Raw genomic sequence first — 23,087 nt, 5'->3', positions numbered from 1 at the left:
CCTTGCAATAGATGACAATACTCCATTTGTCTTCTTAATCACTTGCTGTATCTGCATATCAACCTTTAGTGATTCATGTACCAGGGCACCCAGATCCCTCTGTACCTCAGAGTTCTGCAATCTCTCTCCATTTAAATAATATGCTGCTTCACTATACATCCTGTTAAAGTGGATAACTTCACATTTTTCCACCTTATCCTCCATTCACCAAAATTAAATAAATACATTTCTAACACCCTTTCCAACTCCCCCCCAATAACCATTACAATAACTATTTGCCCTCCCCCCGCAAAACACTTACCTTTCACATCTGACCTTCCCCCCACAAACTGCACAAAGTTTAAGGTTCAACTCTTCCCACCATTCCCAACACCCATTACGTATATTTGACCCCGTTCCCCACCGCCTCGTACTGACAAACTTACCTCCTCCCCCCTCCCCACTTGTGTGCACCACATTTCCCCAGACTGGTATCTGAAGGTGCGGGAGTGCTGGCTGCTGCGTCGAAGATCGCGGTGGTCCCTCAAGATCGCAGCTAAGTCTAAATTTATTAATTTTATTCATTTGAATATTTAAATTGTGGTCCCGTCGCAAAGCGGCAGGGTGGCCACCACGGAGCCTTGCCACCGGGCCATCCCAGCATCGTGGTGGGCCTCATCCGGAGCCATCTTCAGGTCACCCGCACCCACCCCCACCCCGCTATGGAACCCGATGCCCGGGGGAGAACAAAATCCAGCCCCTAGTTCCTTGTGCAGATCGATTTTACATATTTTCAACAACATCCAAGTACTTTGTGGCTGTAATGTGCACATTTATACTTTAGGAAGTCATTTACATACACTTGCATAAGTGTTATAGTGTTGTAAGTATAACTTACAAGCACAAAAACATTAACATAATGCGACTTTAACTCACCCAAACTGCAATGAAAAGCATGAAAACGCTATCTAAGTCACAGTACCTTGCAATACTGACAATTGGTACATCTGACTATATAAAAGAATGCAACTGAAATAACTTGTCTGATTTTTTTCAAAATAATGCTTATATTTTAGTTTCAAGATGTTACTGAACAAAAGGAATCTGGAAAAGCTGGAATCAAAGACTAGTCAATGAATATTTTCAGCACATTTTGCACACAGTTGCGTACCACCAGAATCTGCTCACACAATTAGATCTTTTTAGATCTCTAATTTTTGTTATCGAGGTATTTTCCACTTTGAACTATAAAATAGAGCAAATAATGATCTATTTTAGTCTCATAATATTAAGTTAAAATATAATAATTCCTCAATAATTGCAGAGCTCTATTTTAAATAATTAGTTTATTTTTCTCCTGTACTGTTACTTTACGCCTCAATTTTTCTCCAAACAGTCCCAAAGGTAAACTTAAGATGTATGTAAATGATCTAAGTTTTTGTTCTTCTGTTAAGGTTTGCATTTGAATAAAGTGAAAATTCCAGGATCAAAATCACCCATGTGGGGCAAAATCATAGCTTCCAGTTCTTAAATGTGATAGTTACAACATGATTTTTTAAAAATTTGTTTAACAATCTTTTTAAAAAGTAGGAAGTCCCGAACAGTGGCAAAGAAGGAGATTCCTTTTATTGGTTATTGAATGCGCAACGTAATTGCAGCCATTATATTTTGCAGTAACCATAATTCTCAATGATATTTTAGCCCTGTGGTACTACTTTGACATTCAGAATACATTTGGAACCTTTTGAATGATATCAAAAGCTGCATGGGTGTCTGGAAAATGAATACCATTATCGAGTTCTAGCCTTTATGCCTGGAAGGGAAACTAAATGTACTACTGAAGACATTGAGAGAAATCTAGATCGATATCTTGTATTGCACAATGACAGCTTTGCTATTCCAGGAAGTTGACAAAAACGTTAGAGAGCAATATGAATGGAACTTGACAGTTCAACTTCTACACATTTGCCAGCAGATTTAGATTGAAGGTTTTGTGACAGGATTGCATATTAAGTTTTGAACTACCCATTTCTCTCTGCCAAAACAGTTAGACCATTGCTGATTTCCTTACTGACTCGATTTGATTTCACTGTGGCTGAATTAGTTCACTAATTACACTGTTTAAGCTAAAGATAAGTTAATTATATAGTGTTACCTGTGGTTTTTGCAGTATGCTATAGAATTATAACACAAGAGGTACAATAGACATTTGACAAATATTCTAGGGGAGGGGTGGAGGAACAATGCTTTGAACCAGTACATACACCACTAATATATATCAAAAATGGCAACTGCTTACTACTGTATGGGGATGGAAAAGGTACTGCATAAGGTTGAAGAAAAATTCTGAGAATCTCCTTCTACTGTGTTTTATTTCTATTTAAAAATCACAATTTATATCAAAGCTTAATGAAATAGCTCTTCATTACACCATGCCAACACATGGGTAGCTGTCAACACAACAATTTTGTGTCTGTATTATATTGAAACTAGTAAGCTCTATTCAATTTAGATATATCGGAATGAAATTATACTTGACCTTCACTCTAAGACCTAGCTTTGCATGTCTCAAAGCTGCCCTAGCCCCAAGAGGTCTCACCAACTGCAACTGGCCCTCAACTCTGGTTCCAGTTTCATCATCAAACCAAATTGGCTTCAGTCTCAGCCCAATGGGTAGCAGGGAGCAGCAACAGGAGGGCTGGTTATCAGCAGCAATTGCTTTAAATTAGTTAGCCAATTCAAATTATCTCCCGCTCTGGGGAGCCTTCACATCAGTAACATAGATGCATAGATTCAAATATTATTACAGAATGTTTCTTGTCCAAATTTCAGTTTTTCTATGTAAATATTGCTTGATATTATATTGAAATTACACCAAATATCTAGACCAGCATAAGTGGAGATAATCTGACATGGAAGATGTACAGGGTGGGACATTCCATTTGGGTGCCATCCTGCTGCAACTTCAGTGGGGCAGGGCATCCATTCATCCCTTTGCCTGACCTTGGCTGATTTTCTGGGATCAGTCTCATTTCAACGACATGGGCAGGTTCCCTGCAAGATTCCTGCCTCCATTAAGGAGCCTGCTTTGCGAGCACTGGGAAATGGAAAATCACTGTTGGAGTCAGATCAGTCCTGTTTGCCTCTGGGATCAAGTTATTTTCAAAGAAAAAATATAGTTTCTCTGACAGGGAGAGTGTTATCAAATATTAATTTCAAGAAACATCACATGTTTTCTGGACATTTGTCAGAAAACATGCTAATATTCACTTAAAAATCTGTCTCTTTGTTTAGTATCATTGAAGATTTGAAACATATTTTTATATATATGTACTGAATGCTTTTCATCAATGTAGAAAAAGAAAGATGGCAATGCACTGGATAATACATTTGATGTTCTTTTAGTAGCCTTGTGCAGTTCTTGTCAAGAGATAAGAGTATTTCACAATCTCAGCAAAGTTAGCCGATTCTGTCAATAGTGTCACAACCCTTAGAAGGAGAGCTAAAGATGCTGAGCCTCAAACTACAGTTGCTTGCTGAAGCCTCTGGAGAAAACTAATAATGTAATAAACTGATACCCAAAAATGGACATGATTATTGCTTATTTCAGACTCCAATGGCTTGAACTGGCAAACCTTTCATGACCTCATTCTACTAATTATAATTTTGTATTACATACAGGCTCCCTTAGTCTAATCTCCTCAGTCATTTTAATTCCAGAACACTTATCCAGACAGTGTGTAATCTAATTTCCTTTGCAATGTCTTTTGATTATTCAGCTACTGAAGTATTTGAAATAGTTTTACAACAGAATGCACATGGCCCAACTGAATTTGATTGCAATATTATAGTTTGTGTTGCTATTAAGATACAGGTAAATGAAGCATATGAAATGTGATAACAGCGAATGCTCGTGACACAGAAGAAATTATTATATTACTTACCTGTGGTAATCTTGAATGGTTTTTCATTTTTCTTATTTATTTTAATTGTTCACAGCCTTTTTATCAGGAATATTTTGAAATAATTATTGCTTTTCATGGGTGAATTAAGTATTTAATGAACTCAATTTAATTTCTTCAAGTAATTGTTAGGTTTTTTTGGGATGCAAACCCAATTAACTACAGTATGGTAATTTAATTAGTTGAGTTCTTAACTTCTATCTTTCATATGCATTTTAAAAAAGCAATTTGGAGAATTAAGGCATTTTTATAGATAATGCTGCATTATCATTTTCCTTTCAATCCTGAGCAGATTAAAGATCAGTTGGTAGCCGGAATACACACCAACAGCATGAAATATCAGCTCCCTCTTCACAAATGCTACCTAAACGGCATCATCCAGTAGCACACCTATCTGACATATTACTAGTGATGTAACACCATTGTGAGAGCATCATTATATGGTCTGCAGTGGTTAGAGGAGCTGGTCCAACACCACCTTCTCAAGACAGCTGGGTATGAGCATTGGGATGCCCACATCCTGAGAACAAATTTTAAAAAAACATTGACAGAAGATTGAAGTATAGTAATTATGTAGGAGAGTGGATAATTAACAGTCTAACTAAAGTTCTGTTGTGTAAATTTAAGTGATCTTCATGTGTGCTTTCATATCCTAAAGAATTACCATGTTAGATTTTTGACAAAAGCAGTGAATTTGTCAACGTATTCTAGCAGACTTTGCCCAAATTAAAGATGGGCCATGAATTTTGGGTTGCGAGCTCTATGCCCAATTTGCCCTGCAAATGCACCAGATACCATATTGGAAGCGGGAGCCTTTTAGGTGTCTCAGGAGCCCAGTAGAACCAGGCATTAGGCACCCTGCATATACATACATGGGTCCATTTTTGCTTTTGTTACGACCAGGTGAGAAAGGGATCTAGGGTTCCCTCTCAGCCTTCACCTGATCTTACCCAAACAGGGTTTAATTTTAAACAGACCTTTTTTTAAGCTCCCCCTTAGTGAATCCATGTTCACTAACTTCCAATTATAAAGCAAAGAAACTAGCCAAACAGGTTTTCTTAGGTTTAAAAAAAAAATGTTGAACTTTATTAAACTTAAACTCGGATTCAGTTAATGCCTACGGATACACAACATGCCCATGCTAGCATGCATACATGATATGCACATGCAGATAGAGAGAGAAAACAGCAGAAGAAAAACAAAGTGGAAAAGTTTGAAGCAATAACAGAAGAGAGTTTTTGTTACGGTTCTTCGAGCACACTGTAGAATCCTTGATTATAGGTAGATCTTGCTTTTCGTTGTGGCCCAGTATTCTTTGTAAACCTTGTTCACTGTAGGAGACTTTTCTCTCTTGGGGCTTCATGTATCTTCAGTGGATTTGGAGTTCCATGAGAAAAAGATGGGAGCAGACAGACAGGAGAGGTCTTCTTCAGTCCAGAGCATTCTGCAGTCTCCGAGTTCAACCTGTTTGTACAATTCAGAAAAACCAGGTTGCCAAGCAGACTAGTCATGTGACCAGCTGATCGGACCACGTTTGTTTGTGGATTTGGCCATCCCAGCAGTCATCCTAAAATTTGAGCTCCCTCACCCTCAATATCTGGTGCTCAAAGTCTATTGTAGGTTAAATTGGATAAGGGAAGTAACCCCTTTGTCTCCACAAGCACGGTCTTTTAATATGCAAATGTATTTCCAGGCAAGGGCCTGGTGATTTTTTTTTTTTAAAAACAAGTCCTTTCTTCACTTCAGCAACAGTTTTCTAATCAATGACAAAATTAATGTGCCTCATTCTTGGCAGGTGGGGGGTCTGCATGACACTTTGGATAGGATGTGATTGGTGCTATGGTTTCTTATGCTGTTGTAGATGTTCTTCTTCAAAATGGTCTATATTCTGTAAAGCCTCCCAACCATCCTGCATGGTGCTCTTCACAGCATAGAGCCTGTGCTGTGCTTTGCTGTGGCAGCAGGAGGTGGTTGAGTAGTTGCAGGCTTACCCAGTAATACTTGATTGTTTCTAAAGGCATTGTTTTCAGGGACTGGGAAAGGCACAAACACCAGCGCACTAATGCTGGTTGTAGCACCTGAAAATTTGGGTGCAAGCTCCACCTAGTTGTACCAGTCTTTAGCTGTCTAAACAGTGGTATTTAAAAATACGGTTGAAGCCTACTCAATAAATGGTCACCAAAAATCTTAAAAATTACATTTCCGCGGAGCCAGGAAGAGCAAGAGTGCAGTCTAGCCTACCTGTACTTTGGCTACCTTCTCTCAGGATCTATTTGTGGCCTGCTTCACATTGGAGCTGGCTGGAATTCATCGAGTCCGGACTTTCAAGCTGCCCAACTGATATCTGCAGCTTGCTGGTTTCACTCAAATTAGACCTATTGCCGAATTCAGCTTAGGCCTCAGACTGGCAGGGGCCAGTGTGCAAAGTAAGTGTTTGCTGACTTGCCTCTTGTTTTTGGCACAAGCCCAATTGCTTCCTTTCATTTCTAATTCATGGGGCATAATACCTGCAGTTACACTGGAATTGTGCCTACTGCTGAACCCTGCCACAGGACCCTGTTATAGTTTGTAGGATATGAGCTTGCATAGGCAAGCCTTCAGTGAAATGGGGGCGCATCGGCAGTGCCCCTCACCAAAGACCTCAGAAATATTGGCGATAGCTGTCCAGCAGCGGCAGGTGTAGGGGGTGTGTAAATGGAAATTAAAATTACATTGAAGTAATTAATGGTTTGGAGACATAGGCAACAATCTAAATTAGCAGCACTTTAATTAAAAGCGTGGAACAGTTATCTTTAGATAACAAATAAATATACGCATGCATATTAATCAAGAAAACCAGTAAAAGCTGATCAACTACTCTTAAAAAAAATTGACAGTTCAAAAACAGTCTTGAATATAGATCTTATGGCAAATGAAAACTTGAAGATAAATGCTGAAAAACTTCAATCAAAGTGAAAAAGGCAGACTCTTCTCATGAAAGACTTGAAAGCTGACACATGCTGCCAGATTAAAATGCTAATAGTTGACATGCATGTGTAAATTGATTAGAAATTACAATAGACAGGTTAGTGCAGTTGACAGATAAATAGAAGATGCAATTTAATGTGGATAATTCTGAGGTAATACTTCTTGACGCTAAAGCAAGGAATGGGAGTTTACATTTAATTTAAAAAATAGAAGCATTTATATAGCACCTTTCATGACCTCAGGATGTCCCAAAATATTTTATAGCCAATGAAGTGCAGTCACTGCTGTAATATCGGAAGTGCGGCAGCCAATTTGCACACAAGGTCTCACAAACAGCAAAGCAATAATGACTAGATCATTTTTTTTTGGTGATGTTGGAAGACCAGTGTGGTTGCACAAGCAGCCCCTTACACCACCACTCAACACCTTTTGGAACTGCTCATTGTGGGTCCAGGCTATGCCCCCACCCAGCCTGGAGAAAGAAGTGGGTGGAACCCCAGTGATGCAGGTTTCTGCCTCAAATTGCGGCCACTGGCACTCTGCCCCCAACCTGAACCAAAGGCTCAAGCCCTTGGCAATTTTCCTGCAATGCATCACAATATGTTAAACAAATTATAATCACTTCCTGTTTGCAGCCCATGAAATAAGCACAAGCAAGAAATATTTAAATGTTTCTAATGTACTCTGGTAATTCACTTATTAATGTGAGAAATTCCTTCGCCCTATATTTTGAATGCAAATAGTATAGATGAGGTCAAAGTGGAGTTTTGCAGAGAGTTCACAGTGATAATGTAGGAATGATAGGTCCCTAGTGGGTGATTTCAATATCCCAAGATGTACTGGAATAAAGGTAACGTATGTTGTCAAAGTGGCAAAACCCTTTTAGAATGGCAGTCAGCACTACTTCTTAGATCAATATGTAGCCAGCTCAACAAAGAATGAAACATTTCTTCAGTTAGTTCTGGGAAATGAATGGGGTAAATGGTTGATGTGAGACTAGGAAAACAATTGGAAAATGGTGACCACGATATAGTTAGGTTCAATGTAAGAATAGAAAAAGATAATTAAGAGTAAAAGATAAGGCTGCAGAATTGGAAAAAGGCAAGTTCAGCAAGATTAAAAAGGCACCTGGCTTTAATTAACTGAGCAGCAAAATGAGCAAACTGGTCAACAGAACAGCAGCTGGAAATCATGAAAGTTGAGCTGGATAAAGTACAAAATAAATAGATTCTTGTAAATCAATAAGACTGTATGAAAGAATAGAATTCCATGGGTAAATGAATATTAAAACTAAATTTAAGTTATTAATGGTTTGGAGGCATAAGCAACAATCTAGATTAGCACTTTAATTAAAAGTAAGCATAGAAGAGTTATCTTTAGGTAACGACTAAATGTATGCATGCAAATTAACTGAGAAAACCAGTAAAGGGTGAACAACGACTTTTAAAAAAGTTGACAGCTTGAAAACAGTCTTGAATATAGATCTTATGACAAGTGAAAACCTGGAGATAAATGCCAAAAATCTTCAAGGTGAAAAAAGCAGACTCTTGTCGTGGAAGACTTGAAAGCTGACACATGCTGCCAGATTAAAAAGCTAATGTTGACTTGTATGTGTATTGATTAGAAATTACAATAGACAGGATAGTGCAATGGACAGATAGATAGAAGATGCAATTTAATATGGATATTTGTGAGGTAATACTTCTTGACACAAAAACAAGGAATGGGAGTTTACATTTAATAATTTAAAAAAATAGAAGCATTGATATAGCACCTTTCATGACTCAGGATATCCCAAAATGTTTTATAGCCAATGAAATGCAGTCACTTTTGTAATGTAGGAAATGTGACAGCCAATTGGCACACAAGGTCCCACAAACAGCAACACGAAACGACTAGATAATCAGTTTTTTCAATGACATTGATTGAGGAATCAATATTGGCTAGGACACTGGGGAGAACTCCCCTTTTCTTCAAATAGTGCCATGGAATCTTTTATACCAATGCAAGAAGGCAACCAGGGCTTGGTTTAATGACCCATCTGACAGACATCACCTCAGGCAGTGCAGTACTACCTCGGTACTGCACTGGAGTGTCAGCCTACATTTTGTGCTCAAGTCTCTGGAGCAGGACTTGATCCCACAACCTACTGACTCAGAGGTGCTACCCATTGAGCCACAGCCAACACACTAACGGAAAATTACTGAAGGGTGTAGATTATCAGAGAACCCGGGGGTCAAATACAGGTCGATGTATTTACGAAAAGGCCAACTGTATTTTGAGTTTTATAAATATATAATTATTTTATAAATAAAACTGGAAGAAAATAGCAGCTGGGAATTTTCTTGGTTTCTCTCAAGCCGCTCCCAGGCTACTTTCCTAACTTTGTCGAAAACGTGGTAGAAAAAAACCTCAATTTTTGCATGTATGACTGGACTTGGAAGCAGAGAAATAAAGTAATCTAAACTGGATAAAACTGCCTAATACTTGTATATGGGCCTGGATTTTGCTATCAGTGTTAGCCATTCATTGCACTTACACTTTTACATTGATTTGCAGTAATCAGAGAGCCATAACAGTACGTCGTCCTCTAATGGGGATCTTGAACCCATGTGAAGACGGCACAAAAGGGTTTATCTCCTCAAACAATCAGACTGAAGAATCCTTACAAAGACATAGGGATGGATTTTGCCAAGTTCAATCCGGCTCCCAATGTGGGCTCGATTCCGGGTCAGGGAACGAGAATTGGCTTGTGGCGAGACGTCACTCGCAGTCTTTCTGGAGGCGGCCAATTAAGAAGCTGGCGCACTTACCTTGCCTCTAGCAAGATCACTCGGAGGCTGTAATATGTCAGGTAGCCGACCTGTTCCCCAATTTCCAATTTTGCTCCCGGTCCCACCTCCTAGGGACCAGGAAATTCCAGTCCATAGAGTCTAAACAAGGAATTGTAAGTTAGAATATTTACTTCAATGCAAAATCATGGACAGAAAGCACAATAAAGAGAGGGAAAGAAATATGACATTGAGAGTGATATAAAAGGGACAGAAAGAAAAAAATAAAGCATTTAATTTACCTTTTATTTTAAAATCTTCAACAATAATTAAAATCTGAAGGAATGAGACTCCACACTTATAAAAGTTAATCTCCAGTGCCAGAGAGGTGATTTGGCAGTAATTAAACCTTATTATGTCATTAAAAATTCACTTAGGCTTGAATGAAGAAGCCATAACTTTTTCTGACATGTTTTTTCTGGTGCGTTTCTCACAAGTACCCGAACTTCATGCTGTTGAACGAGAATGCTGAGCGTCTCGACGAAGTACCAGTGTAGTGAAGCCTGTGGAGGAACAGGGCAACTCGGACGGCAACTTCCTGATTTCTGCGTTTAACTGCCCATCTGTGGTCAAAGTTGCTGTCTGATATATTCCTTAATAACGGTGAGCACTGATAGCCTCATTGTTATTCACACTTCAAATCTAGACCATTACAATTTCAGAGACCTGTATAGCGTAATAAAGAATCTGGAGAAAGTCAATCAATGAATACTTTCTCCAAAATAAAGTGTTCCCCTAATGAGCATAAATGCAAAAAATTCAAAAAGGTTTTAAAAGAACTGTTTATTTCTGCCCTGAACATCACTGTGATGAGCTTCACTGTTCATAAACTGTGTTGTTAGAATATTAATGGAGCCAGATTTTGGTCTAAAACTGTAAAATCTAATAGACAAAATAAAAACAATCCATAGCTCCATTATTATACCAGGAAATCCAAACTGCTGAAGTCTTTCATCTCAACCAATGAACTGAAATTTCTGATAGTTAGTTCTGCTATTGTTCACTTCAGTTAGTCCTGCTATACTTTATACAGTCATTTTTGCAGCACTAGAATTCTAGATCAGACTTTAAAACAATAAAATCTTCACATTTTATTCTCCATCAAAACAATGTCGTTCAGATATGTGGGATACTAATTACAAGTATGGGTCAATCAATCCTTGTAGCTTGCAAAGCTATCGAGAGTAAATACTGCACAGTCTGCAGTATGTTAATTCACTGAATAGCTATTTGAATTTGTAGAATGTACTCTCAATGCAAATAGAGCCCAAATTGTAGATGTCCCACTTTTATTTAGTATCCTTACTTGCATCACTTGACACAGGGCCCTGCAAGCAATCCTGCTTTTGATTAGATTTCATTTTTACCAAAACATAAGGCAAGATAAGAACCTTTATTGCAAATACTTTATGACTTTTTCCTATTGGGTTTTCTCCTTAATCTATCAACTGAAAAGAAACTATAAAATGTAATCTTTATTTTGATTTCATATTATCTACTGAATGATGATCAGATTTTGTTGACCCTTTGAGAACTGAAAGGAGTTTTATCTTCTGAGAAATAAATGTGCACTTTATTACATACTTTTCAAGTACAATTATAATCTTAAAATTCATAAAGATGAATGCTATGAAACAGGGTTTGAACCTGATGTAGGAAAAATCTATTTTTTCGCTATAAAAAGAAAAAAGCATGCTTTAATATTGAGACTTGCAGAAAATCCTCAAATGGCCAACACATCTTTCCCATAACTCCAGATTTGAATCTCTCAATCAAGGTTCCACCTTTGACACAGTAGCAAAAAGGGTCTAGCTCAAGCCATAAATCACATCATTATTAAATATACCAAAAAAAAAATGTTTTGAATAAAAACAAGTTTGGAGCACTTGCTGAATAAATCAGTTATTCAAGCTGCATAGTATGAGGAAGTCCAAATACACGTTAAAAGTGAATGTTGAATGCAATTGATTAATTACTCATTGTAACTATTTACATTTCAGCTGTCTCGGCCACTCCTCTCGCATCCCAACCCCTCCCAACTTCTCCATGCCACAGAGTCAAATCTGCCTGCATCTTTCTCTGGTTTTCCTCCAATCTCCACTCATGCCTTCTCCATGTTCATCTTATCCATGAGACCAACCCTCAACCCTTTCGTCTTTACAGGCTGTTCACAACCTTGGTGTCGTATTTGTTCTGGGACAACCTTAAGATGGGACCACCATCTTAAGGAAAGGACTACCTTAAGAGCTGCAAGTGAAGAGCACCAGAGGAAGTGATGTCATACCATACATGACCAGGCAGTTGTGGGTGGAGCCCGACAAACCAAGGTGTTTAGATGTAGCTTGTGCAGTAACTGTTTGAATATATATATATATTCCAGTTAAGTTATAATAAAACCCACATTTTCTTTGGATATTACTTGTAGTCCTATGAGTCCTACAATAGATCACACGCCAAAGGAACAAATAATATTACAGTATGACGCCAAGATGAGTTTCCGACCACATATCTGTACCATCATCACTAAGGCCGCCTATGTCCACCCCACATCATTGCCCGACTCCAGCCCTGCCTCAGCTCATCTGCTGCTGAAAGCCCCATTCATGGCTTTGTTACCTCCAGACTTGACTATACTAATGCACTCCTGGCTGGCCATCCATCTTCCATTCTCCCTAAACTTAAACTCATCCAAAACTCTGCTGCCCGTATCCTAACTTGCACCAAGTCCTGTTCACCCATCACCCCACGCTCACTGACCTACGTTGGTTCCCAGTTAAACAACGCCTTGATTTTAAAATTCTCATTCTTCTTTTCAAATTTCTCCATGACCCTACTCCTCTCTATCCCTGTAACATTCTCCAACCCTACAATTCTCCAAGATAACTGTACTCCTCCAATACGGTCTCCTGCACATTCCCAATTTTAATCACTCCACCATTGGTGGCCATGCCTTCAGCAGCTGAGGACCTGAGCTATGGAATTCCCTCTGCAAAACTCTTCATCTCTCTTTCCTCCTTCAAAGCTCTCCTTAAAACCTACCTCATTGACAAGTTTTTGGTCATCCCTCCTGGCATCTTCTTCTTTGGGAACAGTGCAGAACAAGGGGGCAGAACCTTAGAATTAGAGTTATGTCATTCCAGAATTATGCCAGGAAGTACTTCTTCTCACAAAGGGTAATGAAGATCTGGAACTCTCTTCCTCAAAAATCTGTTGAGGCTGTGTCAATAGATTTTTAACAGGTGATACTATTAAGAGATATGAAACAGCTTCACCATGGCCAGGAACCTGGGTGGGCATCCAAGTTTTTCAAGGATTTTCCAAAGTCCATCTCTGCTCACAGTGTCGAATACCTTGGTGAGGTTTATGAAAGGGACGTACAGGCCTTTGTTTTGCTCACAACGCTTTTCTTGTAATTGAGTGCAAGTACCATGTCTATGATGCCTCTGTTTGCTCTGAAACCACACTGGCTCTCTGGGTGGTTTTCTTCTGCAATGATAGGCACAAGCCTGTTCAGATGTTTTCGAGCCAGGATCTTCCCAGCAATAGAAAGGAGGGTGATCTCACAGTAGTTGAAGCAGAGTGATTTTTCTCCTTTGTTTTTGTACAAGGTGATAACAGCATCACGAAGATCCCATGGAATCCTGCCCTGTTCCCAGCAGGCTGTGAAAAACTCATGGAACTTGGTGTATGGGGCAGGGCCACCATGCTTCAAAGCTTTGGGTGGAATTCCATCAGCTCAGGGGGGCTTTGTTGTTCTTCATCTGGTTGATGGCGGTCACAGTTTCTTCCAGAGTTGGGCTCTCATCCAGTTCTTCTTTGACAGGCTGTTGTTGGATGTGATTGATGGCAGTATCATGCACTATGCACTTGGTGCTGGAGAGAGTTTCAAAGTGCTCCGACCAGTAATCCAGGACTGACTCCTTGTCGGTGTGTTGGGTCTTGCCATCGGCGCTCCTCAAGGGGTTTTGGGTTTGATATGCTGGTCCATAGACAGATTTTAGTGCTTCATAGAAAGCACTTCATGTCACCAGTATCAGCGTACAGTTGAGTTTTTTCGCAAATGCAATCCACCAGTCATTTTGGATGTTCCTCAGTTTACATTGATGGGTGCTGCATGCTTGTCGATAGACTGTCTTTTTCTCTCAGCTGGCCGGCTGAGCCAGGTGAGCCTGATGAGCTGACCTTTTTAGAGACGCTTTAAGCAGAACTTGAATTTCCTTGTCATTTTCATTAAACCAGTCTTCTTCTTGGTGCTAGGTCCGATGACCTCGTTGGAAGTATCCAGTACTGCAGCTTTGATGCGTTCCCAGGGTTCTTCTGGAGTGGAATCAGCAGTGAGATCAGGATGTTCCAGTCTAGTCTGTAAGGTTGCTTGATATCTATCTCTGCAAGATGAGGTTTGCAGGTTGCTGACTCAAAATTTCTTTGATGGGTTGTCTCTAGGCCTGTTCTTGAGCTTAGGCTTGAAGTGGAAGTTCAACTTTGAGCGAACGAGCTGGTGGTCTGTATGACAGTCAGCACTGGGCAGGACTCTAGTATGCAGGGCGTCCTTTAGGTCACACTAATATACCAAGATGTAATCTATCAGGTGCCAGTGTTTAGAGTAGGAATGCATCCATGTGGTCTTGAAGCAATCTTTTATTGAAAGAAGGGGTTAGTTATGGACAGCTGCTTTTCTGCACAGAGTTCCAAGAGTAAACGTCTGTTTTCATTACAGTTTTCAACTCCATGGTTTCCGAACACTCCCTTCCATGCCAGGCTGTCACAGCCCACTCTGGCGTTGAAATCGCCAAGGACAACAATTTTGTCCTTGGGAGGGGCATTCTGGATGAGTTCACGGAGATCTGTGTAGAACTTATCTTTGTCAGCCAGGTTCATCTTCAGGGTTGGAGCATAAACACTGATGAGAGTTGCATGCTGCTGGACTTGGAGGGGCAGGCGCAAGGACATGATGCGTTTGGAGTGGCCGACTGGCAGGCTTGAAAGTTTAGTGGCGATAGTCTTCTTCACCATGAAGCTGACACCTAAGAGGCGTTGTTCACCTTGAGGTCTACCTGACCAATAGAGGGTGTAGCCAGCGTTGTGTTCTGTCAGGCTACCTTGGTCCAAGAAACGGACCTCACTCAGAGTCGCTATATCAATGTCTAGTCTGGCTAGCTCATGGGTCACCAGGGCTGAGCATTGTTTCCACCAGAGTCGAGCATTGTTCTCATGCTCCAGCAGGCCAGTTTCAGAATTTTTCTTCATTTCCCATCTTTTGAAGTGAGGTTCAGAGTTCACATTTCCTTCTCTGTCGTAGTTTGACTGCATTAGGAGATGCCCGTTGACCGCGGCAAGCCAACTGGGTAGTAGGGGTGTATGGGGTGTTCAGATAGAGGGAGTACCCTTGTGTTTTCAGTCAGCTGCATACAATTTGTACAATGGACTGGAATCACTAGTCCTCAACTACACCCAGCTCTCACTGCTGCCTCTAAGCGCCACAACCCGTACACTGTCTCATCTGACGGGCGAAACGTAGTGAGGGGAGAAATGATGAACAAGACACCACCTGGGCGAATGTCTTTTTTGATAAAAGTAACGGCTGGGCGGAAGGACTCCGGGCGCCTCAAGCGACCATCATGTTCTGGACCAAAGGCACACCACACCATATTGTGTGGGCTCCAATTGTTGATATACCTGCTATGGATAAAATAGCAAGGGAAGGAGGGTCCCTTAAAGCCTTAGTTGGCAACCCAACTAGGAGAGGGAAACTCTGAATCCAAACCTACGGCTTGGAGACCTTGCTGCCGCCATCCCAGTTCACTGGGCCACGACAGATGAGCTCCAGGCTTAAACGGTGGGGTCAGTCAGCGCAAACTGTACTTCACCTTAAAGCACCACGGCGCAGGCAGGAAGGAAATTCATCCACCCCAACTATAACTCAACAAGTAACTCCTGTAGTGACGGGAAAGGGGCGAAAGTGGCAGGTGCAAGGTGGCATTCGCAGCCGAAGTTCCAATCCTGCATGCAGGCGGCTCAGGATATTGCTCATTTTGATGATGACCTAGAGATAACATCATCACCCGGTAGCACCCTGAGTGACCAAGCAGCATTTTTGAAGGACAGCACTGCTTGCTCCAAAATTGGAGGGGGGCCCAGAAAAGGTGGCCTTAACAAATGCTTGTCTCCCTACAACCCAGTTGGCTTGCCGCGGTCAACAGGCATCTCTTAATGTGGTCAGACTACAACAGAGAAGGAAACGCGACCTCCTGGTTCATGGTATAGTCCTTTCGGATTATAAGTTAAAGAAACCTGAAAATCAATGCCAAATACGATGGCACTATAATTGTGTTTACTGTCATATAGGGTTATCACCATCTGATTTTCTGAACTAACTGCCCACTATTTATTTTTAATGTACAACAGGAGCAAAAATCTGTAGTCTAGAATGAAGTAAAAGTCTTTGATCAAGGACAGAAGGTACGTGCGAAGGCTCAAGAAATTAATGGCAGGTGAATGGCATTAAAGGCTGTTTTATGTATTCAAATCACAAAACCAATGGTTTAGATTTTTAAAAAACCTCGACATATGATAGGGTATTTCAAAATAAAGCAAATCCTTACAGGGCGAAAAGATTTGGTCAATAATCCATCCATGTGTCTACCTCTAAAAAAGGGCATAAAGTAAGAGAATTTGGGAGGCCTCAGTGTTGTTAGGCGGTGGAGAAAAAGTGTCAAGGAAGACTCCAGTCCAACACCCCTGAGTGGTCTGTGATCAAGTCAAGAAGACTTGGGCACCAAGAAGAGAAGAGAAGTAGAAGAAGAAGAAAGGAAGAGCTGTTCGCGCATGCCAGCCTTCCTGCCCAATCTGGACCGGTATTCGCTACTTGTCACGGTCATATGTTGTTGCTGTATAACTAGTGTGTTATTATCCATCTTAAACTCTGATTAAACTTAACATAACCACCATATTTGTTGCAAATTAAAAGATTAAAATCACTACAGGGGTGATGGTGACTAAGACTTGGTGCAAGTTAGGATATGGGTAACAGTGTTTTTGATGAGGTCAGGTTTATGTGGGGTGAAAGATGGGAGGCTATCCAGGAGAGCATTAAAATAGTCAAACCTACAGATAAAGGTTATAGGAAATAAATAGATTGCAAATTGCAAACTGTAATTAGTAAATTATTGCCCATGAGTTACAACAGCATGTGACAACACTCTTGGTCAATAATGCATACTTCAGTTTGCCACTATTGCCCCATATATCATCAGAACCTTTTGCTGAAGTAGTCACAATGAGGTATTCTTATTGAAGTAGAAAATGCTACTGCTGAATTAGACTGTTCAGTGTTTTATCGTGACTACAGAATGTTGAACGACGGTTACACATTCTTGCTGTTTTATGTATTCAAATCACAAAATGCAATTAAAGAGCTAGTTATTGAGGAAATCATACATTAGCAAGCATATTCATTCTCATAATGTATTCCTAGAATGACAGACTAAGGTTACATTTTATGACATAAATTTCTGAATCTGTTTCTGAAGTAATTTCCTCCATCAACCAAGTGTTTGAACACAATGGTATAATCTGAGAACTTTAATCAGGACATTTATTTTTATTTGTGTCTGATCCTTATGTTGATCAGTTGATTCTTTGCATAATTTATTACATTCCAGTTAATAACAGTGTTCATGAGTACTGACAATGAAAGGATAAAGATATATTTATGAAAGCCCCTTGATCGCAACAAACATGGATTGCACTATAAATATCTGAAAAATTACATTTTCACAAATTTTTGACCAATTCATCTAGTTTGATATAAAGTCTTTTGCTAGATGACAAAAAATGAAGGAAAAAAGAAAAAAAAACAGCTGATATACATTCACATACCTGTAGAAGTGAATCAGAGGCCAAACGAACTCTCTGCTGAAAAAGAACACTCAATGCTCGATTCTGCTGTTCAAGATCAAACACCCTAGTGCGTAGTTTCAGGCACTCTTCTCTTAAATCCTGCAGGTATAATATATATTGTAGTACAGCGTTACAGAAATATAGGTCATTTTTGTTATTAATTTTTTCTATTTTTCCAGAGGATCAATACTGAAGAATGATAAAAGAATACAATCTCAATCAAGGGGTTCAGTTGATGCTATAAAATTTCACTGATTTTGATCAGTAAACTGTAATCTGAACCTTCTTTATCGCTAACCCTAGACTGGGCCATTGCTCTATAATGCACTTTCCATTAACAATTGTTCTACTTCCTCATCTTCATTTAGGGGGTTTTAAACAGAACAGCCACTTATCTTTGGTAAAAAGCTAGAATCAGTTTACATGACATATTCCATGTTATTAACTACTGTTATGAACAGATTAAATTAATCAAGATCATTGTTTTGTCAGAGGGGCAGTGCATAATACAGAACCCAACACAAGGGAACAAATAATTCTAAAACTGAGGTGTAAAATTCTTTTTTTGAAAATTCATCCACAGGATTAAGCCATGAACATATACTAGTTAAATTTCATTTTTTTTTTTGCTCCCTGCAGGTTTAATTAATTGATAAGACCACCCCAAAGTGGTTAAAAACCCATACAAATATACACTGCAGACAACAGCATATAATGGTTAATTATTTTAAACAAGTGAACATAAATATTGCATTGCAGCTTTTCTTATTTCGAACACAAGACGATACTGTAGACAACAATTTCCCCTCCTAGTTCAATCTTTTATTGTGCCCTACTGAATCAGAGGTGGGTGAGTGTGATTTGTTGTTCCTCTCTAATTTTCCCTCCCTTCAGAAGAAGTGCCAAATCATTGCTGCTTAATTCCTCCACAAGCAATTCTGACTGAGATCAGAAATGACCAGCAGAGAACCTCAGTTTTCCCAATCGAGCCGCTGCCTGTTAAAGTGCAAGCTATGCCAGTGAAGCATCATTTACAATAAAGGATTTACTCATCTCTAGAAATTATTGTGCCTGATTTTGCTCGGGGCTCATGTTGGGGTAATGAAATAATCAGTATCATGGCTGTTAAAAGAGATATCCCATCACATCATTTGTATTGTTCTCAACCTCACTTTCATTCCCTCTCACAGAATGTCGCACGTTTTTTCAGTTTGTGATTCCCTTTTTAATCTTATGTATGTTTGCTTTATGACAATTAGAGTAGGTGTATGTAGGGAGTTAGTAAATAGTCTCACCTTTTGAGTAAGCAATGCCTGAACCACTTGATTTGCAACCTTTGGAAAAAAATATATAGAATAATTAACAATTTGTTACATTATTCCAAAGCCCCACACAATCTCCAATGAAATTACATTTTATGATAGTTAATCATAAATGCTTACACAATTTAATATTCTTCTGGCAGTCTTTGTCAGTTGTTGGCTTTGAGCTAAACCAACATTATAGCATGCTTTGCACCCTCTCCCTGGCAAGCAACCCCAATGGGGAATTCAGGAGAAACATTTTTACCCAGACAGCGGCTATAAAGAGTGGAACCTGTGTGCAGCATGAACAACGGCAAGGACCTGTTGATCTGAATGCCTGTTTCTGTGCTTTAAATACTTAATAATAGCTTGTTGCATGCTCCGCTCCTGTTGACCACCTTCCTTCAACTCTCTAACAACCTCCCTGACTCTTAACTCTTCCACTGCCCACTGGCTCTGTCAATAGATCATCAGTTGTTACCATGCTCTACATTACCAAAACCTAAAAGGCCATGAACCAAGAGTTGTAAAGTGACATTAGGCTGGATAGCTCTTTTTCGACTGGCACAGACACAATGGACCAAATTACCTCCTTCTGTGTCTTAAATTTTCTATGTTTCTAAAATTCAAAATATATTTGGTCTGCAATACATATTGAAGAGAGCATAATGTGTGTGGAATATATCAATATATATTCAATGGTAATTGTTTATTGCAATACAAACACTGTAATTTGTTTCCTGAACAAAAAATTATAGTCTGATTGTTTCTTGACAGTGAAGTGTTTCTTGATAAATATTGATATCCTACTGGATCTATTATAATGGCAGCTAGTTGCTGTAGAGCTTTGCAATAATATACTTACAGTTATCAGCTCTTGGACTAGGACATGAAGACCACAGAGTATAACTGACTAAATCAAATTACAAGTTATTGGTCCAGTGTAGGTCAAGTAAAGTTTCTGGTTAATGATAGCCCCAGGATTTTGAAGGTGGCAGATTCAGTGTTGGTAATACCATTGAATGCCAATGGGAGATGGTTTGATTCTCTCTTGTTGGAGATAGTCATTGCCTGGCACTTGTGTGGCACGAATGGTACTTGCCACTTATCAGCCCAATGTTATCCAGGTCTTGCTGCATGCGGACACGGACTGCTTCAGTACCTGATGAGGTTAGAATGGTATTGAACACTGTGCAATCATCAGCATACGTGTCCACTTGGAACCTTATGATAGAGGGAAGTTCATTGATGAAGCAGCTGAAGATGGTTGGGCCTAGGACATTACCCTGAGGAACTCCTGCAGTGATGTCCTGGGGCTGAAATGATTGGCCTCCAACAACTACAACCAACTTCCTTTGTGCTAGGTGGCTCTGTTAATTAATGATGGTATTAGTGTAATAGAGAAGCATGATCTAAGTTCGGGAAACCAGGATGTCGAAGCAGCTTGGGTACAGATGAGAAATTATAAAGGCAAGATGTCACTTGTGGGAGTGGTGTACAGGCCACCTAACGTTAACCACACTGTGTGACGGGGCCTAAAGGAAGAAATAATGGTAGCTTGCCAGAAAGGTACAGCAAAAACCATGGGGAATTTTAACCTACATATAGACTGGAAAAATCAGATGGACAGAGGTAGCCTAGATGAGTACATAGAATGTTTTTGGGATAATTTCTTGGAACAGTACATTCTAGAGCCAACCAGAGAGCAGGCTATACTAGACCTGCTATTGTGCAACGAGATAGGATGAAATAATGACCTCGTAGTTAAGGCACCCCTCAGTAGCAGCGATCATAATATGATTGAATTTTAAATTCAGTTTGAGGGAGAGAAGAGTGGGTCCAAGACCAGTATTTTAAACTTAAATAAGGGCAATTATGAGGGCATGAAAGCAGAACTAGCTAAAGTAAACTGGCAAATTAGGTTAAGGGATAGGTCAATAGAGATGCAGTGGCAGACATTTAAGGGGATATTTCAGAATACACAGAATAGATATATTTCAAGAGAAAGAAAAATTCCAAGGAGCAGGGACCCGCCAACCGTGGTTAACTAAAACAGTTAAAGATAGTATCAAACTTAAAGAAAAAGCATAGAATTGTGCAAAGATGGGTGGCAGGTCAGAAGATTGGACAGAATATAAAACACAGCAAATGATGAAAAGATTAATAAGAAGGTAAAATTAAAGTACGAGATAAAGCTAGCTAGAAATATAAAGACAGATAGTAAGAGTTAATATAGATATTTTAAAAAGAGTTTACAAAGTGAGCGTTAGTCCTATAGAAAGTGAGTCTGTGGAATTAATAATGGATAAGAAGGAAATGGCAGATGAATTGAACAGATATTTTGCATCGGTCTTCACTATTGAGGATACAAGTAACATCCCCCAGAATTAGCTGTAGGTCAGGAAATGGAAGGGAGTGAGGAACTCAATAAAATTACAATCACCAGGAAAGTGGTACTGAACAAATTGTTGGAGCTGAAGGCTGACAAGTCCTCGGGTCCTGATGGATTTCATCCTAGGGTCTTAAAAGAAGTGGCTAGTGAGATAGTTGATGCGTTAGTTTTAATTTTCCAAAATTCCCTGGATTCGGAGAAGATTCTGTTAGCTTTGAAAATAGTGAATGTAACCCCTTTATTCAAAAAGGGAGGGAGATAGAAAGCAGGAAACTACAGGCCAGTTAGCTTAACATCTGGCTGAGGGAAAATGTTAGAAGCTATTATTAAAGACATGACAGCAGGTAACTTAGAAAAATTCAAGGTAATCAGGTAGAGTCAACATGTTTTTGTGAAAGTGAAATCATGTTTAACTAATGTATTGGAGTTCTTTGAGGGAGTTACATGTGCTGTGGATGAAGGGGAACCGGTGGATGTATTGTACTTAGATTTCCAGAAGCATTTGATAAGGTGCCACATCAAAGGTTATTGCAAAAAATAAAACCTCATGGCGTAGGGGGTAACATATTGGCATCGATAGAAAATTGGCTAGCTAACAGGAAACAGAGAGTAGACATAAATGGGTCATTTTCTGGTTGGCAAGATGTAACGAGTGGTGTGCCACAGGGATCAGTGCTGGGGCCTCAACTTTTTACAATTTGTATAAATATCTTGGATGAAGGGACCAAAGGTATGGTTGCTAAATTTGCCGATGACACAAAGATAGGTAGGAAAGTAAGTTGTGAAGAGGACATAAGGAGGCTACAAAGGCATAAAGATAGTTTAAGTGAGTGGGTAAAGACCTGGCAAATGAAGTATAATGTGGGAAAATGTGAAATTGTCCATTTCGGCAAGAAAAATAAAAAAAGTATATTATCTAAATGGTGAGAGATTGCAGATACAAGTGATCTGGGTGTCCTAGGGCATGAATCACAAAAGGTTAGTATGAAGGTACAGTACATAATTAGGAAAGCTAATAGAATGCTATTGTTTATCACGAGGGAAATTGAATACAAAAGTAAGGAGGTTATGCTTCAGCTATACAGGGCATTGGTGAAACCACATCTGGAGTATTGTGTACAGTATTGGTCTCCTTATTTAAGGAAGGATGCAAATGCATTGGAAGTAGTTCAGAGAAGGTTTACTAGACTGATACCTGGAATGGGTGGGCTATCTTATGAAGAAAGATTGGACAGGCTAGGCTTGTATCTGCTGGAGTTTAAAAGAATAAGAGGCGACTTGATTGAAACATATAAGATCCTGAGGGTTCTTGACAGGGTGGATGTGGAGAGGATGTTTCCCCTTGTGGGAGAATGTAGAACTAGGTGTCACTGTTTAAAAATAAGGGGTCGCCCATTTAAGACAGAGATGAGGAGAAATTATTTCTCTCAGAGGGTCGTGAGTCTTTGGAACTCTCTTCCTCAAAAGGCGGTGGAAGCAGAGTCTTTGAATATTTTTAAGACAGAGGTAGATAGATTCTTGATAATCAAGGGGGTGAAAGATTATCGGGGGTAGGTGGGAATGTGGAGTAATCAGTTCAGCCATGAACTTATTAAATGACGGAGCAGGCTCGAGGGGCCGAGTGGCCGACTCCTGCTCCTAATTTGTATGTTCTTATGTTCATATGCTCGGTTTGCCCGTAATTCCCATTGATTTCAACTTTGTTCGGGCTCCTTGATGCCATACTCGGTCAAATGCTGCCTCGATGTCAAGG

The 23,087-nt window shown here is 39.7% G+C and overlaps 1 protein-coding gene across 19 annotated transcripts in view; it reads right to left on the bottom strand.

The window, feature by feature from the left end:
• Positions 1-23,087, bottom strand: part of LOC137371950 (nck-associated protein 5-like) — a 693,455-nt gene that overhangs the window by 184,354 nt on the left and 486,014 nt on the right. For 18 of the 19 annotated variants that reach the window (XM_068035093.1, XM_068035090.1, XM_068035092.1 and 15 more), the window contains 3 exons: positions 18,934-18,972; positions 17,618-17,737; positions 9,722-9,841 (listed from right to left, as the gene is read on the bottom strand). In XM_068035093.1, coding sequence (XP_067891194.1) covers positions 9,722-9,841; positions 17,618-17,737; positions 18,934-18,972 — 279 coding nt within the window. The remainder of the gene's footprint in view (positions 1-9,721; positions 9,842-17,617; positions 17,738-18,933; positions 18,973-23,087) is intronic. The other variant, XM_068035096.1, reaches the window with a different exon arrangement.

This window comes from Heterodontus francisci, chromosome 7 (assembly GCF_036365525.1).
Source record: "Heterodontus francisci isolate sHetFra1 chromosome 7, sHetFra1.hap1, whole genome shotgun sequence".
Taxonomy (NCBI): domain Eukaryota; kingdom Metazoa; phylum Chordata; class Chondrichthyes; order Heterodontiformes; family Heterodontidae; genus Heterodontus; species Heterodontus francisci.
The sequence above is the reverse complement of the archived record's forward strand: the minus strand, read 5'-3'. Positions and strand labels throughout refer to the sequence as shown.